The sequence below is a fragment of the Canis lupus genome (genome assembly GCF_048164855.1).
Source record: "Canis lupus baileyi chromosome 5 unlocalized genomic scaffold, mCanLup2.hap1 SUPER_5_unloc_7, whole genome shotgun sequence".
Classification (NCBI taxonomy): domain Eukaryota; kingdom Metazoa; phylum Chordata; class Mammalia; order Carnivora; family Canidae; genus Canis; species Canis lupus.
In genome coordinates, this window is record NW_027326414.1 from 476,523 (window position 1) to 498,873 (window position 22,351).

General features: G+C 37.8%; 1 protein-coding gene across 15 annotated transcripts in view; it reads left to right on the forward strand.

Moving 5' to 3' along the window:
* LOC140629455 (homeobox protein Mohawk-like) overlaps positions 1–22,351 on the forward strand; it is a 129,573-nt gene that overhangs the window by 47,886 nt on the left and 59,336 nt on the right. The window contains exon 6 of one of the 15 annotated variants that reach the window (XM_072818949.1): positions 21,875–22,220. The exons of 13 other annotated variants lie outside the window; for them this stretch is intronic. In XM_072818949.1, coding sequence (XP_072675050.1) covers positions 21,875–21,969 — 95 coding nt within the window. In that variant the 3' untranslated portion in view covers positions 21,970–22,220. Of the gene's footprint in view, positions 1–7,324; positions 10,252–21,874; positions 22,221–22,351 lie in introns of those variants that run through there. One more of the 15 variants, XM_072818965.1, reaches the window with a different exon arrangement.

The following is a 22,351-nucleotide window of genomic DNA, read 5'->3' on the forward strand; positions in this document are numbered from 1 at the left end:
AATAATCTATATATTCTTGCTCCAGTCAATCAAGAATTTAAGGATTCAAGTATAGTTAAGATGAAGCAGTGATACAGTTAAGGCCTTTTAAATATGATGTAAGTCATTAGTTTATTCCTTGTGAAAAGGACAGATATACTAGTTAGTTATATCTTCATAGGAAATCCTTAATAATAAATATTAGGGAAGTAGCTTATAAGAATTAGGAATTTCCAAAGCTGTTTTCTCAAATTTAGGTGCTGTAGTCTACCTTGAATAAGGGTCTTCACATGTAATACTTTCTCTAAGCATTTAAGAGTAAATACTCCAACATGCCTATATGATTACATGGGTAACATATATAAGCCACTGGTCCAATAGCTTACATGCGTCAACCCCAAAATGAGCAGCAAAAGACCAGTTGCTGACATAATCCTGTAATTTGTCTTGGTATGCTCATTCTCACTCTCACCAAAGATTCCATCCTCAAGTGTTGAGTATTATGGCTACCAAGCAACTGAAGTGATAGTCTCCAAGACATTGCAAAACCGAAGCCTTCATAATATGCAACCTTGCTCCTGTGAGAATTCTCTACACTTGAGCATCGTAGACGTAACATGGCTGCCCTTGACCTAGCTTAGATAATTCAAATACAAAAGCTATTTCAAATTGTTCTGTTACTTATCTGCTCCACTTCAAGATAAATCTTCAACATTCACAAAAGGTTGCTGCCACTGCAGAGTATTTCCAATTGTGGAATAATTATAACTGCTATGTATTAAGTATTACTGGGTGCCTTATGTCTTACAGTGCTTATTTATAATTTCTACAATAGTCCTCATTGTTCAGTATTTTTTTGTATCTATTTTACAGATGAAAAAAATGAGGCTTAGAGAGATTAGGTAACTTGTCTCAGACCACATGCTAATATACAACAGAACTGGGATTCAGACCCCAAGCTCTCTGCTTCTAAATCTATCCTTTTTCCAGTGTACTTTACTTTTGAGGGAATCAAGTGTGGTTAAGTGAGTCTATCCTTCACAGTTTGTACTATTAGCAGAGAACAGGTGTGCTCAATTCATGATAAACCAAAACAAAGGCACAAATCCCATTAAAAGCAGCTGGGCGAATTGAGCAACTAATTGGTTATTCTCTCTGTGCCTCAAATATTTCTAAAATTAGCTTGAAATTCCATTTGAAAAATTCTTCAATTAGTCATGAACTCTGACTCACATTTCTAAAGCAACCTTTTGATAGGTGCTTCCAACACTTGCCCCACGCAACTCCTATTACTTCCTCTTTTCTTCGGTATAAGATAATCTCTTTTCTATTTCTAGGCCCACTTTCTGCTTTTCCTAGCCCTGCCAATTTTTATTTTTACAATCATTAGTTGTATGAATAATTAAATGTATTTTTACCAAGGGCTCTTCATTACTGCTCATCTTTCGTTTCTTTATTCTTCTCCTACAGACTCTTATAAGTCAACTCAAATACAGATTCCTTACTAATTTCACTTTGAGAGTATTATTGGCCACCTTCTTGTCTGAGTAAGAATCAATATGTTATGTTGTCTAATAAACAATTATTTTATAGAATGGTTTTTATAAGCCTCCTAAAGCAGGCTGAAAATCAACTAGATAATGTATCCAGATACTTCAAGTTTGGAAAATAAAAGAAATACTTTTTCTAAAAAGACTTACTTGCCAACTCCACCTTCTCACCTCCTGTTCTCATCTTATGCTGAGGTCTGTGTAATTAACTGCTGCCCTGAGGCCTGAAACAGTGGCTCACTTCTTCATATGTGTTTTGTAATGTCTTGTGTTCAGCTCCCTTTCTGGGTGGCCTGAGAAGGATTGTTACTCCTCCTATGCTCAGTAGATGCCTTCAGCTCCCTTGGCTGTGCACCTATGTGCAAACTGTATGCAAAACAAAGAGTGGTGCATTCATGCTGGGCATTACCTGGGTGTGCGTCTAAGGAGATAGACATCCAAAACAATAGGAAATGTCATGAACAATGGTGCTATGGCACTCTTCTAGGAGCAGAGGCCTACCCATCTCTTTGTTTTTGATAAAAAACTAGTCTTCCCTTGAATACCAATCCCTCTTCTTGCTTCCAACGCCTGAGTGTGGAAAAGTGACTAGAACTACCACATCCTATTAAAAAGGGGAGAAGGCCACTTACCTAACTTACCTACAAGAGCTTGGGGATACTAGAAGGAATGTATGGTTTTCCTGGCTGTCATTAGCCTTCTCCACCCCAGCCACCCAAAAACACAATTATTTTGTACTTTCATGACAAAAATATGTAGTTTGTTTACTCTTATGTATGAAAGCCAGACTCTTTTTTTAATAATAAATTTATTTTTTATTGGTGTTCAATTTGCCAACATACAAAATAACACCCAGTGCTCATCCCGTCAAGTGCCCCCCTCATTGCCCGTCACCCATTCACCCCCACCCCCCGCCCTCCTCCGCTTCCACCACCCCTAGTTCATTTCCCAGAGTTAGGAGTCTTTATGTTCTGTCTCCCTTTCTGACATCTCCCACACACTTCTTCTCCCTTCCCTTATATTCCCTTTCACTATTATTTATATTCCCCAAATGAATGAGAACATATAATGTTTGTCCTTCTCTGATTGACTTACTTCACTCAGCATAATACCCTCCAGTTCCATCCACGTTGAAGCAAATGGTGGGTATTTGTCATTTCTAATGGCTAATATTCCATTGTATACATAAACCACATCTTCTTTATCCATTCATCTTTCGATGGACACCGAGGCTCCTTCCACAGTTTGGCTATTGTGGACATTGCTGCTAGAAACATCGGGGTGCAGGTGTCCTGGCATTTCATTGCATCTGTATCTTTGGGGTAAATCCCCAACAGTGCAATTGCTGGGTCGTAGGGCAGGTCTATTTTTAACCCTTTGAGGAACCTCCACACAGTTTTCCAGAGTGGCTGCACCAATTCACATTCCCACCAACAGTGTAAGAGGGTTCCCCTTTCTCCACATCCTCTCGAACCTTTGTGGTTTCCTGCCTTGTTAATTTTCCCCATTCTCACTGGTGTGAGGTGGTATCTCATTGCGGTTTTGATTTGTATTTCCCTGATGGCAAGTGATGCAGAGCATTTTCTCATGTGCGTGTTGGCCATGTCTGTGTCTTCCTCTGTGAGATTTCTGTTCATGTCTTTTGCCCATTTCATGATTGGATTGTTTGTTTCTTTGGTGTTGAGTTTAATAAGTTCTTTATAGATCTTGGAAACTAGCCCTTTATCTGATACGTCATTTGCAAATATCTTCTCCCATTCTGTAGGTTGTCTTTGAGTTTTGTTGACTGTATCCTTTGCTGTGCAGAAGCTTCCTATCTTGATAAAGTCCCAATAGTTCATTTTTGCTTTTGTTTCTTTTGCCTTTGTGGGTGTATCTTGCAAGAAGTTACTGTGGCCGACTTCAAAAGGGGTGTTGCCTGTGTTCTCCTCTAGGATTTTTATGGAATCTTGTCTCACATTTAGATCTTTCACCCATTTTGAGTTTATCTTTGTGTCTGGTGCAAGAGAGTGGTCTAGTTTCATTCTTCTGCATGTGGATGTCCAATTTTCCTGGCACCATTTATTGAAGAGACTGTCTTTCTTCCAGTGGATAGTCTTTCCTCCTTTATCGAATATTAGTTGACCATAAAGTTGAGGGTCCACTTCTGGATTCTCTATTCTGTTCCATTGATCTATGTGTCTGTTTTTGTGCCAGTACCACACTGTCTTGATGACCACCGGAAAGCCAGACTCTTTTATATCATTTTGATTCAAGGCAATAATGACTGTTTCTCGTTGCTCATTCACCATCTAATTCTGGATGTCTGAAGAGAATTTAGAATTGGAAATTTTAATTTTTAAATCATTTTGAGAATGTATATAGAGTATTCCATCACCAGAAACAAAAATGTGGGTAAGTGGATCTAGTTTGTTCTGGAAATGTAACTTTTGCTTTCTTTTTCTTTTTGCACAGCCCCCTGCCTTTCCCTCCCTTTCTCTCTTTTGTTTAAAATTGATTTATGTTATTGATTGTTAAAATGCTACATTTCTTTCTAAAGTCTCAAAATTATGGTAAAAGGTAGAAAATATAAGGAATGGCAGAGGACTACTTTTAGCCTTGAGAAAGTTTTAGTTTCATTGTTCTTTTCTCTAAATAATATTTAATGATAAAATAAATATTTTCTTTTTATTTTTAAGGTGCCTTATTTACAAACCACAGCACATAACATTTATAAGACAATATGTATGGCAGCTGTTTGCATTTAAATATATTTAAATCATGAAAATGTGCCATTCTTTTGTACTTAAATTTTCATGAAATGGCTTTGCAAGAATTTTTCTGTATATTATATTTGTTCTCCTTCTTCCCTGGTGGTCATTGAGATCTGGTGTTGTGTTTTGTTTTGTTTTTTGATGTATATGGGTGCTTGCTTTCTCTTTATCATTTCTTTGTTTCCATGATTAAGTTCTATATTTTTAATATCTTGTGAAGCTCACAGAAGTACCTTTCCTGAATATTACATTTCTTAAGGCTGTGGTATGGAACTTTATTATTTTAGTGACCCTTTTTATTCACTATATATAATTTTGGTAGGCCATTGGCAGTTGGGTCTCAGCACAGGATGGGTCTACATGCTCTGGAAAGGAACATTCTCAGCTCACCCTTCCACAGACACCTGGGCCATTCTCTGTTCTCAGCCTGCCCATCAACCATTAGGTGGCTTTGAGGTGACCACCATTTGCACTTTGGTTCTTGGTCCTTTGGTCCAAGAAGATGCTCTGACATTTTGCCTTTGTTCAAGAGCAAAGCCACCCACAGGCCTGGACAGGACTCTCTCAATCCTACTTCACAGCTACATTCAACATCATTTCCACTGCATTCAATTTCAGTGATTTTGGCCTTGGTGGTAGCCCGCTTTTTGCATAGTGGTTCTGTACCTTATATCCTTTTTTCTTTTAAGATTTTATTTATTTATTGGACAGAGAGCACAAGCAAGGGGAGTGGCAGGCAGAAGGAGAGAGAGAAGCAGGCTTCCCACAGAGCAGGGAGCCTAATACAGAACTCGATCCCAGGACCCTGGGATCAGGATCTGGGCTGAAAGCAGATGCTTAACCAACTCAGTCACCCAGGCGCCCTCTGTACCCTTAACCTTGTTCCTCTTTAGAGATCATATAGCTCTAGTTATGTCTCAGGGCTGTTATAAAAATAACATTAAAAACGACCAAAAACTGTTTGTAAAACCTCATCACTATGTTGATGTATAATAAAACAATGCTCTGTTCTTTTTGAGGCAGCCGTGAATAAAACATTCTACTAAGAGCAGCAGAAACTAAGTTTACTTTAGTTTTTAAAAGCATATTATCCTACCCTAGAAAGAAAAAAATCTATGTTACGTTGAATAATTAGTTTTTAATCATCCCATGTGGATTACTATCTGTCACCCTATTTTCCCAAAGGAAAGATAAAAAAATACAAGGGTTACAAAAATAAAAGGTCCCACCACCACAGCAATATACAGTTGGGCCAACATGTTTATTTTCAAAACAGAAAACACAGATCTTATAACAGTATATTGTTACCATCACTGTTCCAATTAGAAGAAAGAGGATGATTTGATTATTCTGAAGTATTCTGTAATATATTACAGCAAAAATCTTGGGTTTCTTTTTTCTCTAGTTTGTATTTGTAATGACTATCCCTGAATTATATGTCATAGTATATTAAAAATTGTAATAACTGGGGAAAAGCAATGCAAGTAAAGTGAAATGTTTTATCTCTCCCCCAAAAAAGGCATTTTTAGTGGCATTATATTCATATTTCAGTAAAAATAGGCAATGAAAACTATCTCTGAAGCTGGAGCACCCATTTCTGAAAAATATTTTCCAACAATAGTGTTATATCTTCTATTCACATGAAGATAGAATCAAGAACTTAGTTTGTTAAATACAGCCCTGTTATTTGATCTTTGTTGGAACATTAAGAATCCATAATGATTTTTGAGAAAAACTGAAGAAATTGTACATTTGCTGCTACACTTGAGTGAAACCCAGAAATTCCTGCACCAAACACAACCACTTCTAATGCTCTGCAGCAGTGCTCACTTCGGCAGCACATATTGTGATGCTCTGCAGCAGTTTTTCTCCCCAGGCAGCCATATATTAGAGCACCTGGGGAACTCATTCAAAGGCACATTTCTGGCATCTCTATGACCTATGGAGTCACAGTCTCAGAGACGGGATCCAGGAGCCTGCCCTTTGGAGAGGTTCCCTGTGTGTATTATTCTCCTCTCTACAGCATTCAAGAAGACAGGTTAGAGGCTAGGGTGTGATAGCAGAAAGCACATATAGGGCTAGCACCTCCGTGGAACTTGGAGCAGCTCCTGTGGCTGGTGAAGGGTGACAGCATTGCTTCTTCACTTCAGGAATCATGATGCCATAGCCTTTACTATGGACCAGGAATTGTTCCAAGAGTTCAGTACTCACTACCTCATTTAACCCTCACAGCCACCCAGGGAAGTAGGGTTACTGCTGTCCCCATTCTGTAGGGAAAGACACTTAGACGCAGTGTGCATAGCTTGCCCAAGGCTGCATGCCTGGTGAGTCGGCTGTTTTCCTATGGTCCCAGGACATATCTTGTGCTTCAAAAAATTATGATACAAAAAGATGGTTTTTTGATCTATAAAATGTTTTTGTTTTCCCTTCAAACAGAACAACTTATTACCATGCAGCAATTTTTCCCATTTTTTCCCTATAAATCTCTTGTATTCTAAATTTAGGTGATAATAGTGGATTAGGATCTGTATGTTTTTGGAATTTAATAAATGTGTTGGGATGTAGATTTCTGGACGAAATTTAGAGTGGATACCTCTGGCAAGATTTAAATGGCAGAGGTGGAGGGGTGGTCGTGGTGGTGGTGGGATTTCATCGAAATGGGACATCAGAAGACCTTTAGACTAGTGCTCTTGAACCTCTAGCCACAGCCAAGGCACCAGAAGGATTTTATCTTCCTTTTATGCCTAGTTCCTTCTTAAAATTCTCATGCCCTTCAATACCATCAGCAAAAATCTTCCCAATCTTCATTTCAAAGCCCATCCCTACTCCACTTTAGACTTTAAATGACTGTTTCTGAAATGAAAAGCAGAAAATCGCAGAACCTTTAAATGTAGAAATGTGTGAACATAGAACACTGACATGCCAAGTACAGTTTTAACATTTTAAATGTATTAACGTTGAAATGTATTTGAAAAGTAGAAGGACTAGTAATCCTGTTCATCTTGTGTCTAAAATATGTTTCTTTTCTATTAATAAATACAGCAGATGAACTGTGAGTAGAGAAGCTGTCATTTGCTACTCCTCGGAAAGATCCAAGAAGTTTGTGAACGTCATCTCTTTTATTGTGTCATTTCTGCTGTTAATGCAGTCAGACAGGTTTAACAGCAAGGTCTCCTAGTCTCTAGTGCCATTTCTGGAGATGGTAATTTGAGGAATTTGAAAAGCATGGCAAAAATGTGAGCCAATTCAAAGATACACTACAGTTCATATATCAAAGGAAAAATACTTTTTGATGGTTTCTCAGAGATACTGAAGAGCTTGAAAATACATAGATGGAAAAAAAAAAGAAAAAGAAAATACATGGATGGAGCCAGACTCTCCAGCCAGTTTCTAGATCATTACAAATGCATATTTTTCCATTTCTTTTTATTGAAGATAGACCTATTAATACTTCACAACCTAACACTATGCAGCTACACATTCATTTGACAAGTCAACCTTCTAGAACTGCAGTGTGGCAGCTATATCATTGATCTCGGGAAAAAGAGTTCTTGTGCTACTGAAGAACTTAGAGGATGAATATCAATGTCAACTTTGGGCCAGAATTAAGGGTTAGCTAAGAATTGGTAAGTCCATCCAGTTTTCAAAACTAGTAGCCCAACTGGAATGTAAATGGAGTGCTTTTATAAACAATTAATGCTCCTTGCAACACACAGGGAGTTATTCATGCATAGTTAGGAAGTCATTTTCTGAGACTTTGGCTGGAAACGTAGCTTTCATGGATGAAACATTTTGGGTAACATCTCCAATATTCCCCTTGCGAAAATGAAGTAACGACATCCATTAGACACTTCAAGTTTGCAGCTCTTCTTTCATGTGGCTCCAGTCCTCTTGGTCTTGGCATGTTGTGATAGTTTGGCACAAAGTAGCATCATTTTGTCCTTGACGATGATAGATTCTGCACACTTAATCCATTAATCTGAGCTGATGGACTTTGCCCAGAGTTAAAATATTTTGTTCTTACATAATGGTTTTCTTATTAAATCTCTGAACAATACTCTTTTACGGGTGACTACATTCAACCCCATATTCTAGATGTAAAAAGTAAAGTGAGAGGAGGTTAATTTTTTTTAATTTTATGAGGATTTATATAGTGCTTGGTGTAAGTGCTCAAGCTCTCTTCTGTTTTAGAAAATATTCAATCATATGGTCCTCAAAAGAAGTTTATGAGTCTTGTGCTATTAGACCCATTATAGGTGAGAAAGCTGAAGCACAAGGAAGTCAAGCGGCTGGCCAGCTGAGATAGTAAGTAGTAGAGCAAGAGTCCAACTCCTGCTGTCTGGTTCCAGGGTCTGGGCTCCAACCACTGCACTAAACTGTCTCTGCGCCTCACACTAGACCAGCCTTGTAGTTAATAACAATGAACTAAGGACAGAAATGAGAATATTTAACATTTCCAAACCCCCTTTCTGGTCACTCACCAACAATTTCCTCCCCATAGACAGCATTCTCATTTTCAAAGTGAAGTTTCAAAGTGAAAGTCTTAGACTTTGGAAAGGTGGAACCTTTGAGATCACAGAGGAGCAATCTTGGTAGATTGGGATTACGCAGAACAATTTAGCATCAAGAATATTTAGTGAAAAAGATTGAAAGTGAAGTTAAGGCATGACAGATGGGTGGTACTCTGCTTATTTGAAAAGTTCCTTTCAAATTATAAGTCCCACTTCCTTCACCTTTAGTCCTCCAGCCTAGATTGATGCGTCAGAATACCTGTGCATTTTACAATAACAAAGGTACCACTTGGAATTAACAAGGAGCCATTAGTCTCAAGTTCTTATGCTCTGCATAGCAAGGAAAGCCATCAAGGCTAGACTCCCTAACTGATAAGGAGCCAAGCAACAGTTTCACAGGTTTGCACACAGACTGCTGGGGTCTGTGCCTTCATGGGTACTGCTGGAAAAATAAAGATATTCTGTTGTTCTTAATGGAAATATAACCTACCCTGAAAGCTTTGAGATGTCAACTTACCCTACCCTGACCAGGGAGCTCTTTGCTATTGGTCCAGAAGAGAGGAATGTGGTTTCTAATTTTTATTTCCTGGCAGGAGTTAGAGGAGATGATGCATTGACAGGCAGCTGAAGGTGGGGACCCTGTGGATCCAGGACATCTGGGCATCATTAGCCATAGTGAGGGGCCAGCCCACATGAGAGGTAGCAGGAAGGAAAAGAATCTATGGCCAGATGGTGGAAGTCATGGCTGGAGGAAACACTGGCTTAATTTTTGGAAAAGATTTTTCTTCAAACTCTGAAATGACTTTGGAAGCCACTCGTTCTTTAAGGCCTCAGGATAAATAATTTAGCTAGTATATTGCAAAAGGGAAAAAATTGTAACTCTATCCATGAAGATGAGGTGGGTTTCATTTTATAATTCTCACTATTCAGAAAGCTTGCACAACTCCCTCGTCTCAAGGCTGTCGAAACTCAGTCTTCAATAACTCTTCTGCAAGCAGTGTCCTTGATACTCGCCAAGCTCAATTGCAATCTCTTCCTGTCATGCTAAAGTTTTGAAGTAGAACTCACTTCTGGTCATAGTGGATCTGGAAGAAGCAGTTCAGTCATCAACAGATACGTGTTGCAGGTTGTTGGGTATTTTTTTCCTTCCTGCTGAGGCAAACATCACTTAGAATGATTTATCATTACTCATTCAGAAGCTCTGACTACCCCAAAGAGAGGCTAACCACAAAAATTTCTTCTAAAAGTGATGTAGCCACAGCTGTCTAGGAGTTATTTAGCAGTAATTCACTCTGGGCAATAGAAGAGTGATTAGAAGGATATCACATCTATTAAAATGTCAATCTAATTAAAGCATGGGAGAGAGCTCAAGAGAGCTTAGAGTCCCTATTCTGTGATTTGGATAGACTTTTTTACTTTACAGATTAAATCATAAGCTGGAAACAAAGTCTCTTTGCATCTCTGTGGTCTAAAATACTAACAAAAAGAAAAAAAAAAGATTCTTAATAGATTAATAGGTTGTCATTCAGTAGGGTTTCTAGTAAACAGCATGTTAAGCCTTGTCCTTGTCATGGTCTCCAAAAGTGACTTTATTTTTTTTATAATAAATGTATTTTTTATTGGTGTTCAATTTGCCAACATACAAAATAACACCCAGTGCTCATCCCATCAAGTGCCCCCCTCAGTGCCCATCACCCATTCACCCCCATCCCCCGCCCTCCTCCCCTTCCACCACCCCTAGTTCATTTCCCAGAGTTAGGAGTCTTTATGTTCTGTCTCCCTTTCTGACATTTCCCACACACTTCTTCTCCCTTCCCTTATATTCCCTTTCACTATTATTTATATTCCCCAAATGAATGAGAACATATAATGTTTGTCCTTCTCTGATTGACTTACTTCACTCAGCATAATACCCTCCAGTTCCATCCACGTTGAAGCAAATGGTGGGTATTTGTCATTTCTAATGGCTGAGTAATATTCCATTGTATACATAGACCACATCTTCTTTATCCATTCATCTTTCGATGGACACCGAGGCTCCTTCCACAGTTTGGCTATTGTGGACATTGCTGCTAGAAACATCGGGGTGCAGGTGTCCTGGCATTTCATTGCATCTGTATCTTTGGGGTAAATCCCCAACAGTGCAATTGCTGGGTCGTAGGGCAGGTCTATTTTTAACCCTTTGAGGAACCTCCACACAGTTTTCCAGGGTGGCTGCACCAGTTCACATTCCTACCCACAGTGTAAGAGGGTTCCCCTTTCTCCACATCCTCTCGAACCTTTGTGGTTTCCTGCCTTGTTAATTTTCCCCATTCTCACTGGTGTGAGGTGGTATCTCATTGGGGTTTTGATTTGTATTTCCCTGATGGCAAGTGATGCGGAACATTTTCTCATGTGCGTGTTGGCCATGTCTGTGTCTTCCTCTGTGAGATTTCTGTTCATGTCTTTTGCCCATTTCATGATTGGATTGTTCGTTTCTTTGGTGTTGAGTTTAATAAGTTCTTTATAGATCTTGGAAACTAGCCCTTTATCTGATACGTCATTTGCAAATATCTTCTCCCATTCTGTAGGTTGTCTTTGAGTTTTGTTGACTGTATCCTTTGCTGTGCAGAAGCTTCCTATCTTGATAAAGTCCCAATAGTTCATTTTTGCTTTTGTTTCTTTTGCCTTTGTGGGTGTATCTTGCAAGAAGTTACTGTGGCCGACTTCAAAAGGGGTGTTGCCTGTGTTCTCCTCTAGGATTTTTATGGAATCTTGTCTCACATTTAGATCTTTCACCCATTTTGAGTTTATCTTTGTGTCTGGTGCAAGAGAGTGGTCTAGTTTCATTCTTCTGCATGTGGATGTCCAATTTTCCTGGCACCATTTATTGAAGAGACTGTCTTTCTTCCAGTGGATAGTCTTTCCTCCTTTATCGAATATTAGTTGACCATAAAGTTGAGGGTCCACTTCTGGATTCTCTATTCTGTTCCATTGATCTATGTGTCTGTTTTTGTGCCAGTACCACACTGTCTTGATGACCACAGCTTTGTAGTACAACCTGAAATCTGGCATTGTGATGCCCCCGATATGGTTTTCTTTTTTAAAATTCCCCTGGCTATTCGGGGTCTTTTCTGATTCCACACAAATTTAAAATAATTTGCTCTAACTCTCTGAAGAAAGTCCATGGTATTTTGATAGGGATTGCATTAAACGTGTAAATTGCCCTGGGTAACATTGACATTTTCACAATATTAATTCTGCCAATCCATGAGCATGGAATATTTTTCCATCTCTTTGTGTCTTCCTCTATTTCTTTCAGAAGTGTTCTATAGTTTTTATGGTATAGATCCTTTACCTCTTTGGTTAGGTTTTTTCCTAGGTATCTTATGCTTTTGGGTGCAATTGTAAATGGGATTGACTCCTTAATTTCTTTTTCTTCAGTCTCATTGTTAGTGTATAGAAATGACTTTATCGATAGAGACCACTTGAATAATTGAATGCAGTAGTTAAAAACATGACCTTTAGTTTGGCTGACATGGCACTAAGACTCACCACCCCCAATGCCAAACTGAGTCCTTTGCGAGTTTCTGGACCCCTCTATGCTACTGTGTCATTTGAAAATAAGGGCCATGATTCTATTTTACAGGGTTATTGTAAGCATCTAACCAGATAACATTTTAGAGTTCCTGGCATCATGCCTAACATAAGAATAAGCATCCAATGAATGTTAGTTAGTAATTATTATTCTAAAGATAACCCCTTCTCATAACATTTGAGTCTCTCAATATTCAAGTTTAAACTGGATGAAGCTGGATTTTGAATTCTTTCAATCTGTTTATATTTCACAGGCAAAAAGCATTTTCACATCAGGGAAGACCAAATGGCAGATTATTATCATTTATTAACAAGGTGTAAGGCAAACGTAGAAATTTAGTGAAAAAGCAAACGTACAGCATGACCCCATTTTAAAAAACATATAAACCTGTTTGGAAAGCCATAGAACCAAATGTTATATTAGTTTTCCCTAAATTTCCTTTACTTTCTCTCTTATACTTTTTCCCAGATTTTCTGCAGTGAACCTGTATTACTTTCTTATTAGAGACATGCAGCATATGCTATTCTTCAAAGGAAAGAAGTGTAGAGTCACTGTGGAACCAACCAATCTTTATGTATATGTGTGTGACCCCGCCTGGATCTAGTATGGGGGAGATAAAGATAGAGACTGTGGAGGTAGGAGCAGGGAGCCCCAGGGAATCGCTGTGTCCATTTGGGGTAAGCTCCTGTAGATTTAGAGCTGTTGGCTTTTTGTCACCTTCAGAGAGGTTTTCCATCTGCCTGGTTCACCAGAGTCTTATTCTTTATCTCAATTGTTCTAAGTATGTAAATAATTCCAAAAATTGATCTGGTGTCCTGGGGACTCATGGACCTCTGCGATCAGAAACACACTGAACCATGGCTGTCTCCAATGATGGCCCCAAAACTGACACAGTGTGAGGGGATGCAGTTGTCAAGCGCCTGGAGCTCTGACTCACTCCACTTTAATTTAGGGAAATACATAGTACATGATTTTTATATTATTTATTTAATTTTTTAAAAAATTAAAAAAATTTCTTTTTATTGGAGTTCAATTTGCCAACACACAGCATAACACCCAGTGCTCATCCCATCACGTGCCCCCCTCAGTGCCCGTCACCCAGTCACCCCAACTCCCGCCCACCTCCCATTCCACCACCCCTTGTTCATTTCCCAGAGTTAGGAGTCTCTCATGTTCTATCACCCTCTCTGATATTTCCCCATTCATTTTCTCTTCTTTCCCCTTCATTCCTTTTCACTATTTTTATATTCCCCAAATGAATGAGACACCATATAATGTTTGTCCTTCTCTGATTGACTTATTTCACTCAGCATAATACCCTCCAATTCCATCCACGTCGAAGCAAAAGGTGGATATTTGTCGTTTCTAATGGCTGAGTAATATTCCATACATAGACCACATCTTCTTTATCCATTCATCTTTCGATGGACACCGAGGCTCCTTCCACAGTTTGGCTATTGTGGACATTGCTGCTAGAAACATCGGGGTGCAGGTGTCCCGGCGTTTCACTGCATCTGTATCTTTGGGGTAAATCCCCAACAGTGCAATTGCTGGTCGTAGGGCAGGTCTAGTTTTAACTCAGCAGTTTAACTCTGCCTTCAGCCCAGGGCCTGATCCTGGAGACCGGGATCGAGTCCCACGTCAGGCTCCCTGCATGGAGTCTGCTTCTCCCTCTGCCTTTGTCTCTGCTGCTCTCTCTCATGAATAAATAATTTTTTTTAAATAAATAAAAAATCTTTTAAAAATGTTTAAAAAAAGATAAAATGAATAACTACAGTTAAAACTAAGAAATTAAAAATGGATTGGTCTAGGGGCACCTGAGTGGCTGAGTCAGTTGGGTGTCCCAACTCTTGCTTTTGGCTCAGGTCATGATCTTAAGGTCCGGTCCTGAGATCAAACCCCATGGCAGGCTCTGTGCTCAGCAGGGAGTCTGCTCTAAATTCTCTCTCCCTCTGCCCCTCCCCATCTCAAATAAATAAATATTTAAAAATAAATAAATGTGTTAGTCTAGAGTTAAGACAAAATGACCAGTGAATGCATGAAACACTAGGATGACAAAAGTTAGAATGTCTCCTGGTTTTCTAACAATTTCTCAATTAATTTGACTATAAAGACTGATTTTTAAAAATGTCATTTACTGTATCACCACAGATACACACAAAAGGCAGCACATATTAAATATGAGACACATATTTTATTTTATTTCTTTATTCATGAGACATACAGAAGCAGAGACATAGGCAGAGGGAGAAGTAGGTTCCCTGCAGGGAGCCTGATGTGGGACTTGATCCCAGTACCACGGGATCACAACCTGAGCCAAATATGTTTTCTAGGCCACAACAGAATAAGCCTAGAATAAACTAGGTGCAAGAGGCTAATCATTTTGAAGAACAAATTCTCAATATAAACATAGGCTCATAAAGAAAGCTGAGTCAAATTCCAATTAACAAGCATATTTAAAACAAAAAATAAAATAAACTCCACGGCTAACTAGGTTTCCATGAACTTCATAAACCTTCCATGAACTTCTGACCCTTCTTTTCTATGGAGTATGATATTTACTGCCTGTACCAGTGAAATAGGCATAATTATATAGTATTTATAGCTTGGTAATCAGTGTATACTGTTGTCAATAGTTGGGGCAGCAAATAATTTCCTAAAAGTCAAATCACCTGTCTTATTAAGCCAAAATGTAGTCAAGTTTTATGTATGTTTGAAGTACTTTCAGAGCAATCATAAACAAATCCCAGTTGATATTCAAAATACAACTCCAGAGAATTTAATAAAGGATTAGACAAAAACAGTTTTCAATTTTTACTATAAATGCCAACTTGGTATTTACTAAATATTTGTAGATTCATGTTAAGACTAACTCTACTTGTGACCCAGTGACTTATAAAGATAGGATGTGAGAGGCCCTTAAAAATTTGTCCTTGATTTTATAAGACACATGTAAAAAATATCTGTCCTATTTACTTGGATGTAGATATCCTTGCTTGAGTAGGATACTAGATTAAAAACTGAGAGACAAGAAGAGTTTAAGTGAAAACACCTCAGAAACAGATATACTTGCTAGACAATTAAATTTCCAAGGGATCTTGGAAATATCCAAAGACAATGTTTACAGTGATTTGAAATTTCAACTGAAACAAGTATGGCCAGCAACCAAATACTACCCTCAATTGAAGAGGAGACCCTTTATAATTAGTTGCTGTCAACTGTGTTAACAGTTGTTGTTAACATTTAGTTAACATTATATGTTAACAGTGTTATAACATTTCACTATTTAAATACTATTGTACTTTACAGAGTTAGAAGACAAAAGTCTAATGAAGCATCTACCATGGGTTAGAGAACTAAAATCTAGATGCCATTACCATTCACCAGGATTATTATTAAATTACAAAGTGTAATCATAGTGTGGGGCACCTGGGTGGCTCAGTTGGTTGAGAGTTCAACTCTTTGTTTTGGCTCAGGTCATGATCTTATTATGGGTCTAGAGATCAAGACGTGTTATCAGGCTCTACATTTAGTAGGGAGTCTGCTTAAAGATTCTCTGCCTCTGCTCCCCCCCACCCACCTCACTCACTCTCTCTCTTAAATCAATCGTTTTTTAAAAATGCAGTTACAGTGTTATGGAACACGTTCTATCAAAGAGAACTTTAAATTTCAGAAATGAAATTTGATTTATATTCTTCAGTCTGATTTAAGATATACTAAGACAAAAACTTTGTCAGTGAAAAACTTACCTTTGCTCTCACAAAGTTGCTTGAATTTCACATACTCGGACTAAAGATCTTAAATTTTTTAATTCAGTACAAATTTCTGACATGTGAACACTTCCCATATTATGGGCTTCTTCTCGCAATCTTGATGCCTATAATTAAAGAAATAAAGATCACATACATGCCACAATCACGTACAAAAAAAAAAACAAAAACCCCAAAACATTAAATTTCTGACAACTTTGTACCAAGATTACAGAACAATCCGCCTTTAAATCCACAAAAATGATAGTGAATCTAAAGGAGAAAAAGGATTTTCTTTAAAAAACTGTCTAATGGTGGAAAGAAGGTATTTTTCCAAGATTTCCCCCTTCAACTTCTGGAGGATATAGTATTTCCAATTTTAGTATTGCATAGCACTAAGGATAGAAGAGCTCATGATTCGTGGTTAATAAGATGCTGAGTCAGCCAGAGTAAAGTTCAGGTGTAACAATGTTAAAAGGGACTTCACTGTATTCTGATGTCATAAGATATGCAATATTACCTCTGTGAACTTAGAGAAAATTTCAGACAGTCAGTAAGCTGCTAAAAGGGAGAAGCCAATGGCAGTTAATTGGAATGTCCAAAGGTCCCTCATTCCAAAGCAAAACTGTTTTCTAACTTCTACTTGCTAGTCTAGTGGAGAGATAGAAGAGTAATAGTATGAACAAGTTCTAAAACTATCAGAGCAGCTGGCTGAGTAGCATCCTGGCTTTAAGCCTCATAACTATTCTAACTGGGTGACTTTGGTATATAATTTATTTGGTCTTAAGGGTCTTCAATGGTAAAATGGGAGAACTCATCTGCACTGCTTAACAGTTTTGAGAAGTGGAGAAAATAAAGCACTCAGCACAGTGCTAAATGCTGAGTATATTAAAATATTTTATGTGAAACCATAAAAAGTTATCTCATAAATGCCCTAAAATAAGTGCTTACCAAATATTTAATTTAATGCACTGACTATAGACAATCTAATTAGACATTACTTTAAATGTAGCTTAAATTCAGTGATCTAGATTAGATTTTCTAGAAGAAATTATATTTTGTCATTCATCCAAAGGTAAAACATCTGCTATGAATCATGTAACATACTTGCTTCTCTGCATGATCTGCAGGCCATCCTTGAACATGTTTTATGAGATTTTCATTGAAGTGTGCTGCTAGCGTAGGTGTTAATGAACATGTAGGTCGGGCAGATGAATTCTGTGGTACAACTGTTGCGTTTGATGCATTACTACTAGAAGTATGATTTGGACCAGGTGATGGACTTCTCTGGCTACTGGAAGAGAAAAAAGAATTGAATGTATAGTATATTTTTAAAAGGAGATACCTAAAAATTGTCAATGTCTTCTATTAAATTAAAGATATCCAAATTCCTAAGAAAAATCTGTTATTTTAACATCAAATACATAGAATTTAAAATCCAAAGTGTAGTTATATATCATGTACTCCTTAAACACACTTTTGGGAGGAAAAAGGGCCCTTCTAAGAACACTAATGTCAGTTAAATTTAAACTAATAGTGCTCTTCAAATTTGACAGCAGAACCTGTGATTTTGTATACCAGAAACACTACTCAGAATGTAACTAAGAAATGGTCATATTTTAACAGTTGTAGATATAAGGCACAACTGAGTATTGCATCTTAAGTACATGTAGATAAAGAGGGGGAAAAATCTATTGCCTTTGTTTAGTGTCAGAACAAAATACTGAATCAGAGGGTAGATAATGTGAAGCAAAATACAGGCATTTTATTGGACAGCAACAAATGAGTTTAGTGGCAAAATAAGACCCAAAATAACACTCTGAGATAAGTTATCTTCTTTTAAAACTGTATGGTTTGGCTAGGGTTTGGGGATATGGTGGTAAGAACCAAAACTTTAATCACCCAAGTTGATTTCCTACCTGCTTCACCAGACTTGGCTCTGAATGAATTTCAGTTATTTCCAAAAACTAAATCTCCCAAAGGATGAAGAGTTTTCATCACTGAGGATATTTAAAATAATACTGCAGCCTCTAAAGACAATTTAAAAGAAGTATTTCCCAAAAATGTTCTGAGCAATGGCAACATTGCTGGAGTAAGTAGACAGCTTCCCAAGGTGATTATTTTGAAGGGAACAACTCTCATTTGGATGTAAAAGTTCTGAAATGCTTGTTTAGAAAACAACAATAAAAACAATAGTTGAATTATTTTGCTACCTCATAGCAAGAAATCAAAATAGGAAAATCAATCAAATGAAAATCATTTAAAGTTGTATTTGTTAATTAACAAAGAAACATGTAACACAATACAGCCCTATCTGACAAGCACTCCACACAGGGGTCAAAATTGAAGCTCTTAGGAAAACCTGACACATACCAGTTGAGAAATAGTATTTCCCATTTTTGGATTCAGCAATACACTCATATCTAAAACTGCTATGAGGAGGTTAAAAAATGATGTCATTTCCAACAAGTATTATAAAATCAGGTGCCCTCTTTGTACAAGTATGACATATTGTTACTCCTATCATATTCTATTAAGTAAAATCTGAAGAATGACTTTCTTCAAAAAATAAGCTGGCTTCATTACTAGAGACAACAACCTACTTGGAGTAAGATTTGCCTTTGTAAATCTTATAATACATAAAACTTAGGCTAACCATGGATTCTTACAAGATCAAGTTCTATTATACATATATTTTTATAATATTCAAACAATGCAGCATGCAACATTAATGAAAAAATGTTTCAACACACATGAACTTACTTTGAGCGCTGAAGACTTCGAGGAGAGACAGGTTCATGACCTTGCTGTTTGTCAGCAGTTACAGGCTGCTGTGTGGCCGATTGTGAAACCGGTCCTTGCTTAACTACTGGAGTACTAACCTGAAATGTCAAAATCTGGTGAGACAGGCTTCTATTATATACATAAATACCATGGAAAGTACATAAAACCAAAAGTACTATCAATGTGAAGTCTCTTATTTCTATTCTTTAGTAATTTTTAAGATAACATGAGCTGTCCCCTAATTGTTTCATAATTATTAGTGATATAGACATATTTAATTGTGTAAATCATGGTCATCCAGGTCCCCAAATCCACACACCCCTCCAAATCTAGTTGGATAGTCTTAAACTCTGAAAAATCTAGAGACTTCAAGAATTGCAGTCAGATTAAGTTCCCAAAGTTCACAGTTAGAAGAGCCACGTTCATTTTGAGACTAACATAGAATTTCTTCATAAAATGGCCCAGAAGACTTTAAGATTACTTTTTGTAAAGCAGAAGAACACAAACTAGTTCTCTAATGTTGAGCCCAGTTTTCTTTCTAATACACTAAGATAGCTCCTCTGATTCAGTTATTTTTATATCAGTAAAAATTAATGTTACTATATCATACAAATACAGCTGCTCAAATTTAAACCACATATGCAGAGCGTATAGATTGGTCTACCAGTGAATGAGTCAACACTGGAGTGGTCTTCAAAGACATGTTACCCTACAGAGGTGGAACAAGAGGACCATGATTGTCAGTGAGGATATGTACACTACACATACTTACATGCCACAGAAAAAGAAAACAAGTACTTTTAAACACAAGCCCCGAATTAAGGCACGAAGGCAGACAGCCATTTGTGATTAAGTCACATCCTCCAATAATAGTTTTGTTTTTTTCTTCTTTCTTCCTTTTTTTTTTTTTTTAATATTCCCCCAAACAAATCTGGATAGCCTGGCTACATAAAAATCATTTTTATAAGCATTTTTATAAGGTCTACTTAATACTGAATTCCCACTTAAAAAAAAATTTGATGGGGATCCCTGGGTGGCGCAGCGGTTTGGCGCCTGCCTTTGGCCCAGGGCGTGATCCTGGAGACCCCGGATCGAATCCCGCGTCAGGCTCCCGGTGCATGGAGCCTGCTTCTCCCTCTGCCTATGTCTCTGCCTCTCTCTCTCTCTCTCTGTATGACTATCATAAATAAAATTAAAAAAAAATTTGATGCCCATATACATAAGGGATTTGAAATGCTAATCTTATAACTGATTGTAAAACTTTACAATCACTTTTAGTCATTATTTATTGTACTCCTAAGATACTACACCCTGACGAGTTTTAAGCTCTAAGAAGATCTCCTTTGTTGAAAAAATTTTTTCCTTCTCTCACAAAGTGCAAACAGTATGAAATTGCAGAATAGACTAATTTCTTTTTAAATTTTGAGTTAAATGTATCAATCCAGACTGACCCTAAAATGAGTTTAGATAAATGACTTAAATAGGGAAGGGATAAGCTAAGGAAGACCTAAAAGCTGTCCTAGCATCAATTTCAAGTTATCTTTCAATACGTTTTTATTTTTAGGCTTCTGTGAAAAAGCCTAAAGCTTTAAGCCTTAACTTTATTTCAATATAAAATTTTGGCAAGACCCCTGGTTGGCTTAGTAGGTAGAGCATTCAACTCTTGGATCTCAGGGTTGTGAGTTCGAGCCCCACGATAAGCGTAGAGACTGCTTAAAAATAAAATCTTAGGGATCCCTGGGTGGCGCAGTGGTTTAGCGCCTGCCTTTGGCCCAGGGCGTGATCCTGGAGACCCCGGATCGAATCCCACGTCGGGCTCCTGGTGCATGGAGCCTGCTTCTCCCTCTGCCTACGTCTCTGCCTCTCTCTCTGTGTGACTATCATAAATAAATAAAAAATTAAAATAAAATAAAATAAAATAAAATCTTAAACAAAAAAAAAATCTTCAGGGGATTCCTGGGTGGCTCAGCAGTTTGGCACCTGCCTTTGGCCCAGGGCCTGGTTCTGGAGTCCCAGGATCGAGTCCCACGTCGGGCTCCCTACATGGATCCTGCTTCTCTCTCTGCCTGCCTCTCTCTCTCTCTCTCTCTGTGTCTCTCATGAATAAATAAATAAATTCTTAAAAAAAAAAGTTCCTTCTTAAAAAAAAAATCTTCAGCATAAAGGATTGAAATAGCCTACTTTTTAACTAAAAAGAATTTCTTAAATTTACCATTAAGAAAAAAAACTGCAATTTGTGCATATACCAACTTCCAAATCTTTTAATGTTTTGCTGGTAATAGGACTACAAAGCAAAGAATGAGTATGACTAAGATTTGCTTAAGAAATTTTGGGTAAGGGATACCTGAGTAGCTCAGCAGGTAAGCGTCTGCCTTCCACCTAGGGTGTGATCCCAGAGTACTGGGATCAAGTCCCACATCGGGCTCCCTGCATGGAGCCTGCTTGTCCCTCTGCCTGTGTTTCTGCCTTTCTCTGTGTCTCTCACGAATAAATAAAATCTTAAAAAAAAAAAATTTGGGCAAGACTCAAATGATATAGTATAAAATCTGAAGGCAGTGTTGTTAAGGTCTGGTTTATATTCCAATAAGAAGAGACCAGCAATTTTCTAACTGTCTCTGAGGAGCCATTCATGCAAACTTTTGCTTGGAGAAACACAGGTAGTATAAGCTTAGTAAAATGGATTCTGTGTTCAGAAAGACCTAGGCCTTAAATTCTGATTCCACCACAAAAACTGGATTTAACTGAAGGCTTAATTCTCTTATCTATTAAATGAAGCAAATAGTAGTTGATTCTCATGATGTGAAGTTAAATATAATACTATTAAGCTCTTAGCACAGAAATGGATTCATTTCTAAAATAAAAGTATGGGAGGAAAGCCACTGGAAAACAGGTTATATCTTTTAAAAAGTTAAAAAACTCTACAAATATTAAGACAATTATTTTATCCTTCTTTATCCCACTCTTCCTCCAGGTCACAAATCTCAGCCAGTAAGAGAAAACAATCAGCGTATAGAAGTAACACATATGATGGGGGTGCCTAGGTGGCTCAGTCAGTTATGTGTCTGACTTCCCGGTACTAGGATCAAGCCGCCAGTGAGCTCCCAGCTCAGCAAGGGGTCTGCTTCTCCCTCTGCCCTCCCCCCCCATGCCCTCTCTGTAAATAAATAAATATAATTTTTAATTAAAAAAATGTTTAAAAGTAGCATAGATGCAACTCCCTCTAGAGTCCTCAATTTACTGAGACTAACCTGCATCTAAGCTGACCCATCATTCACTCCACCACTACTACACGTTCTCAAAGAGGGCTTTTCCTACAATAGAGAGTCTAAAACATTAAACTTGTTTTTCCAGAAGTGAGTGCTTTCGTGCTTTCTTTTCCAAATTTCCCTCAAAAGCAACATACCTTTGGCTGTGATGAAACAGGAGGAGTACTAATCAAAGGTTTGAT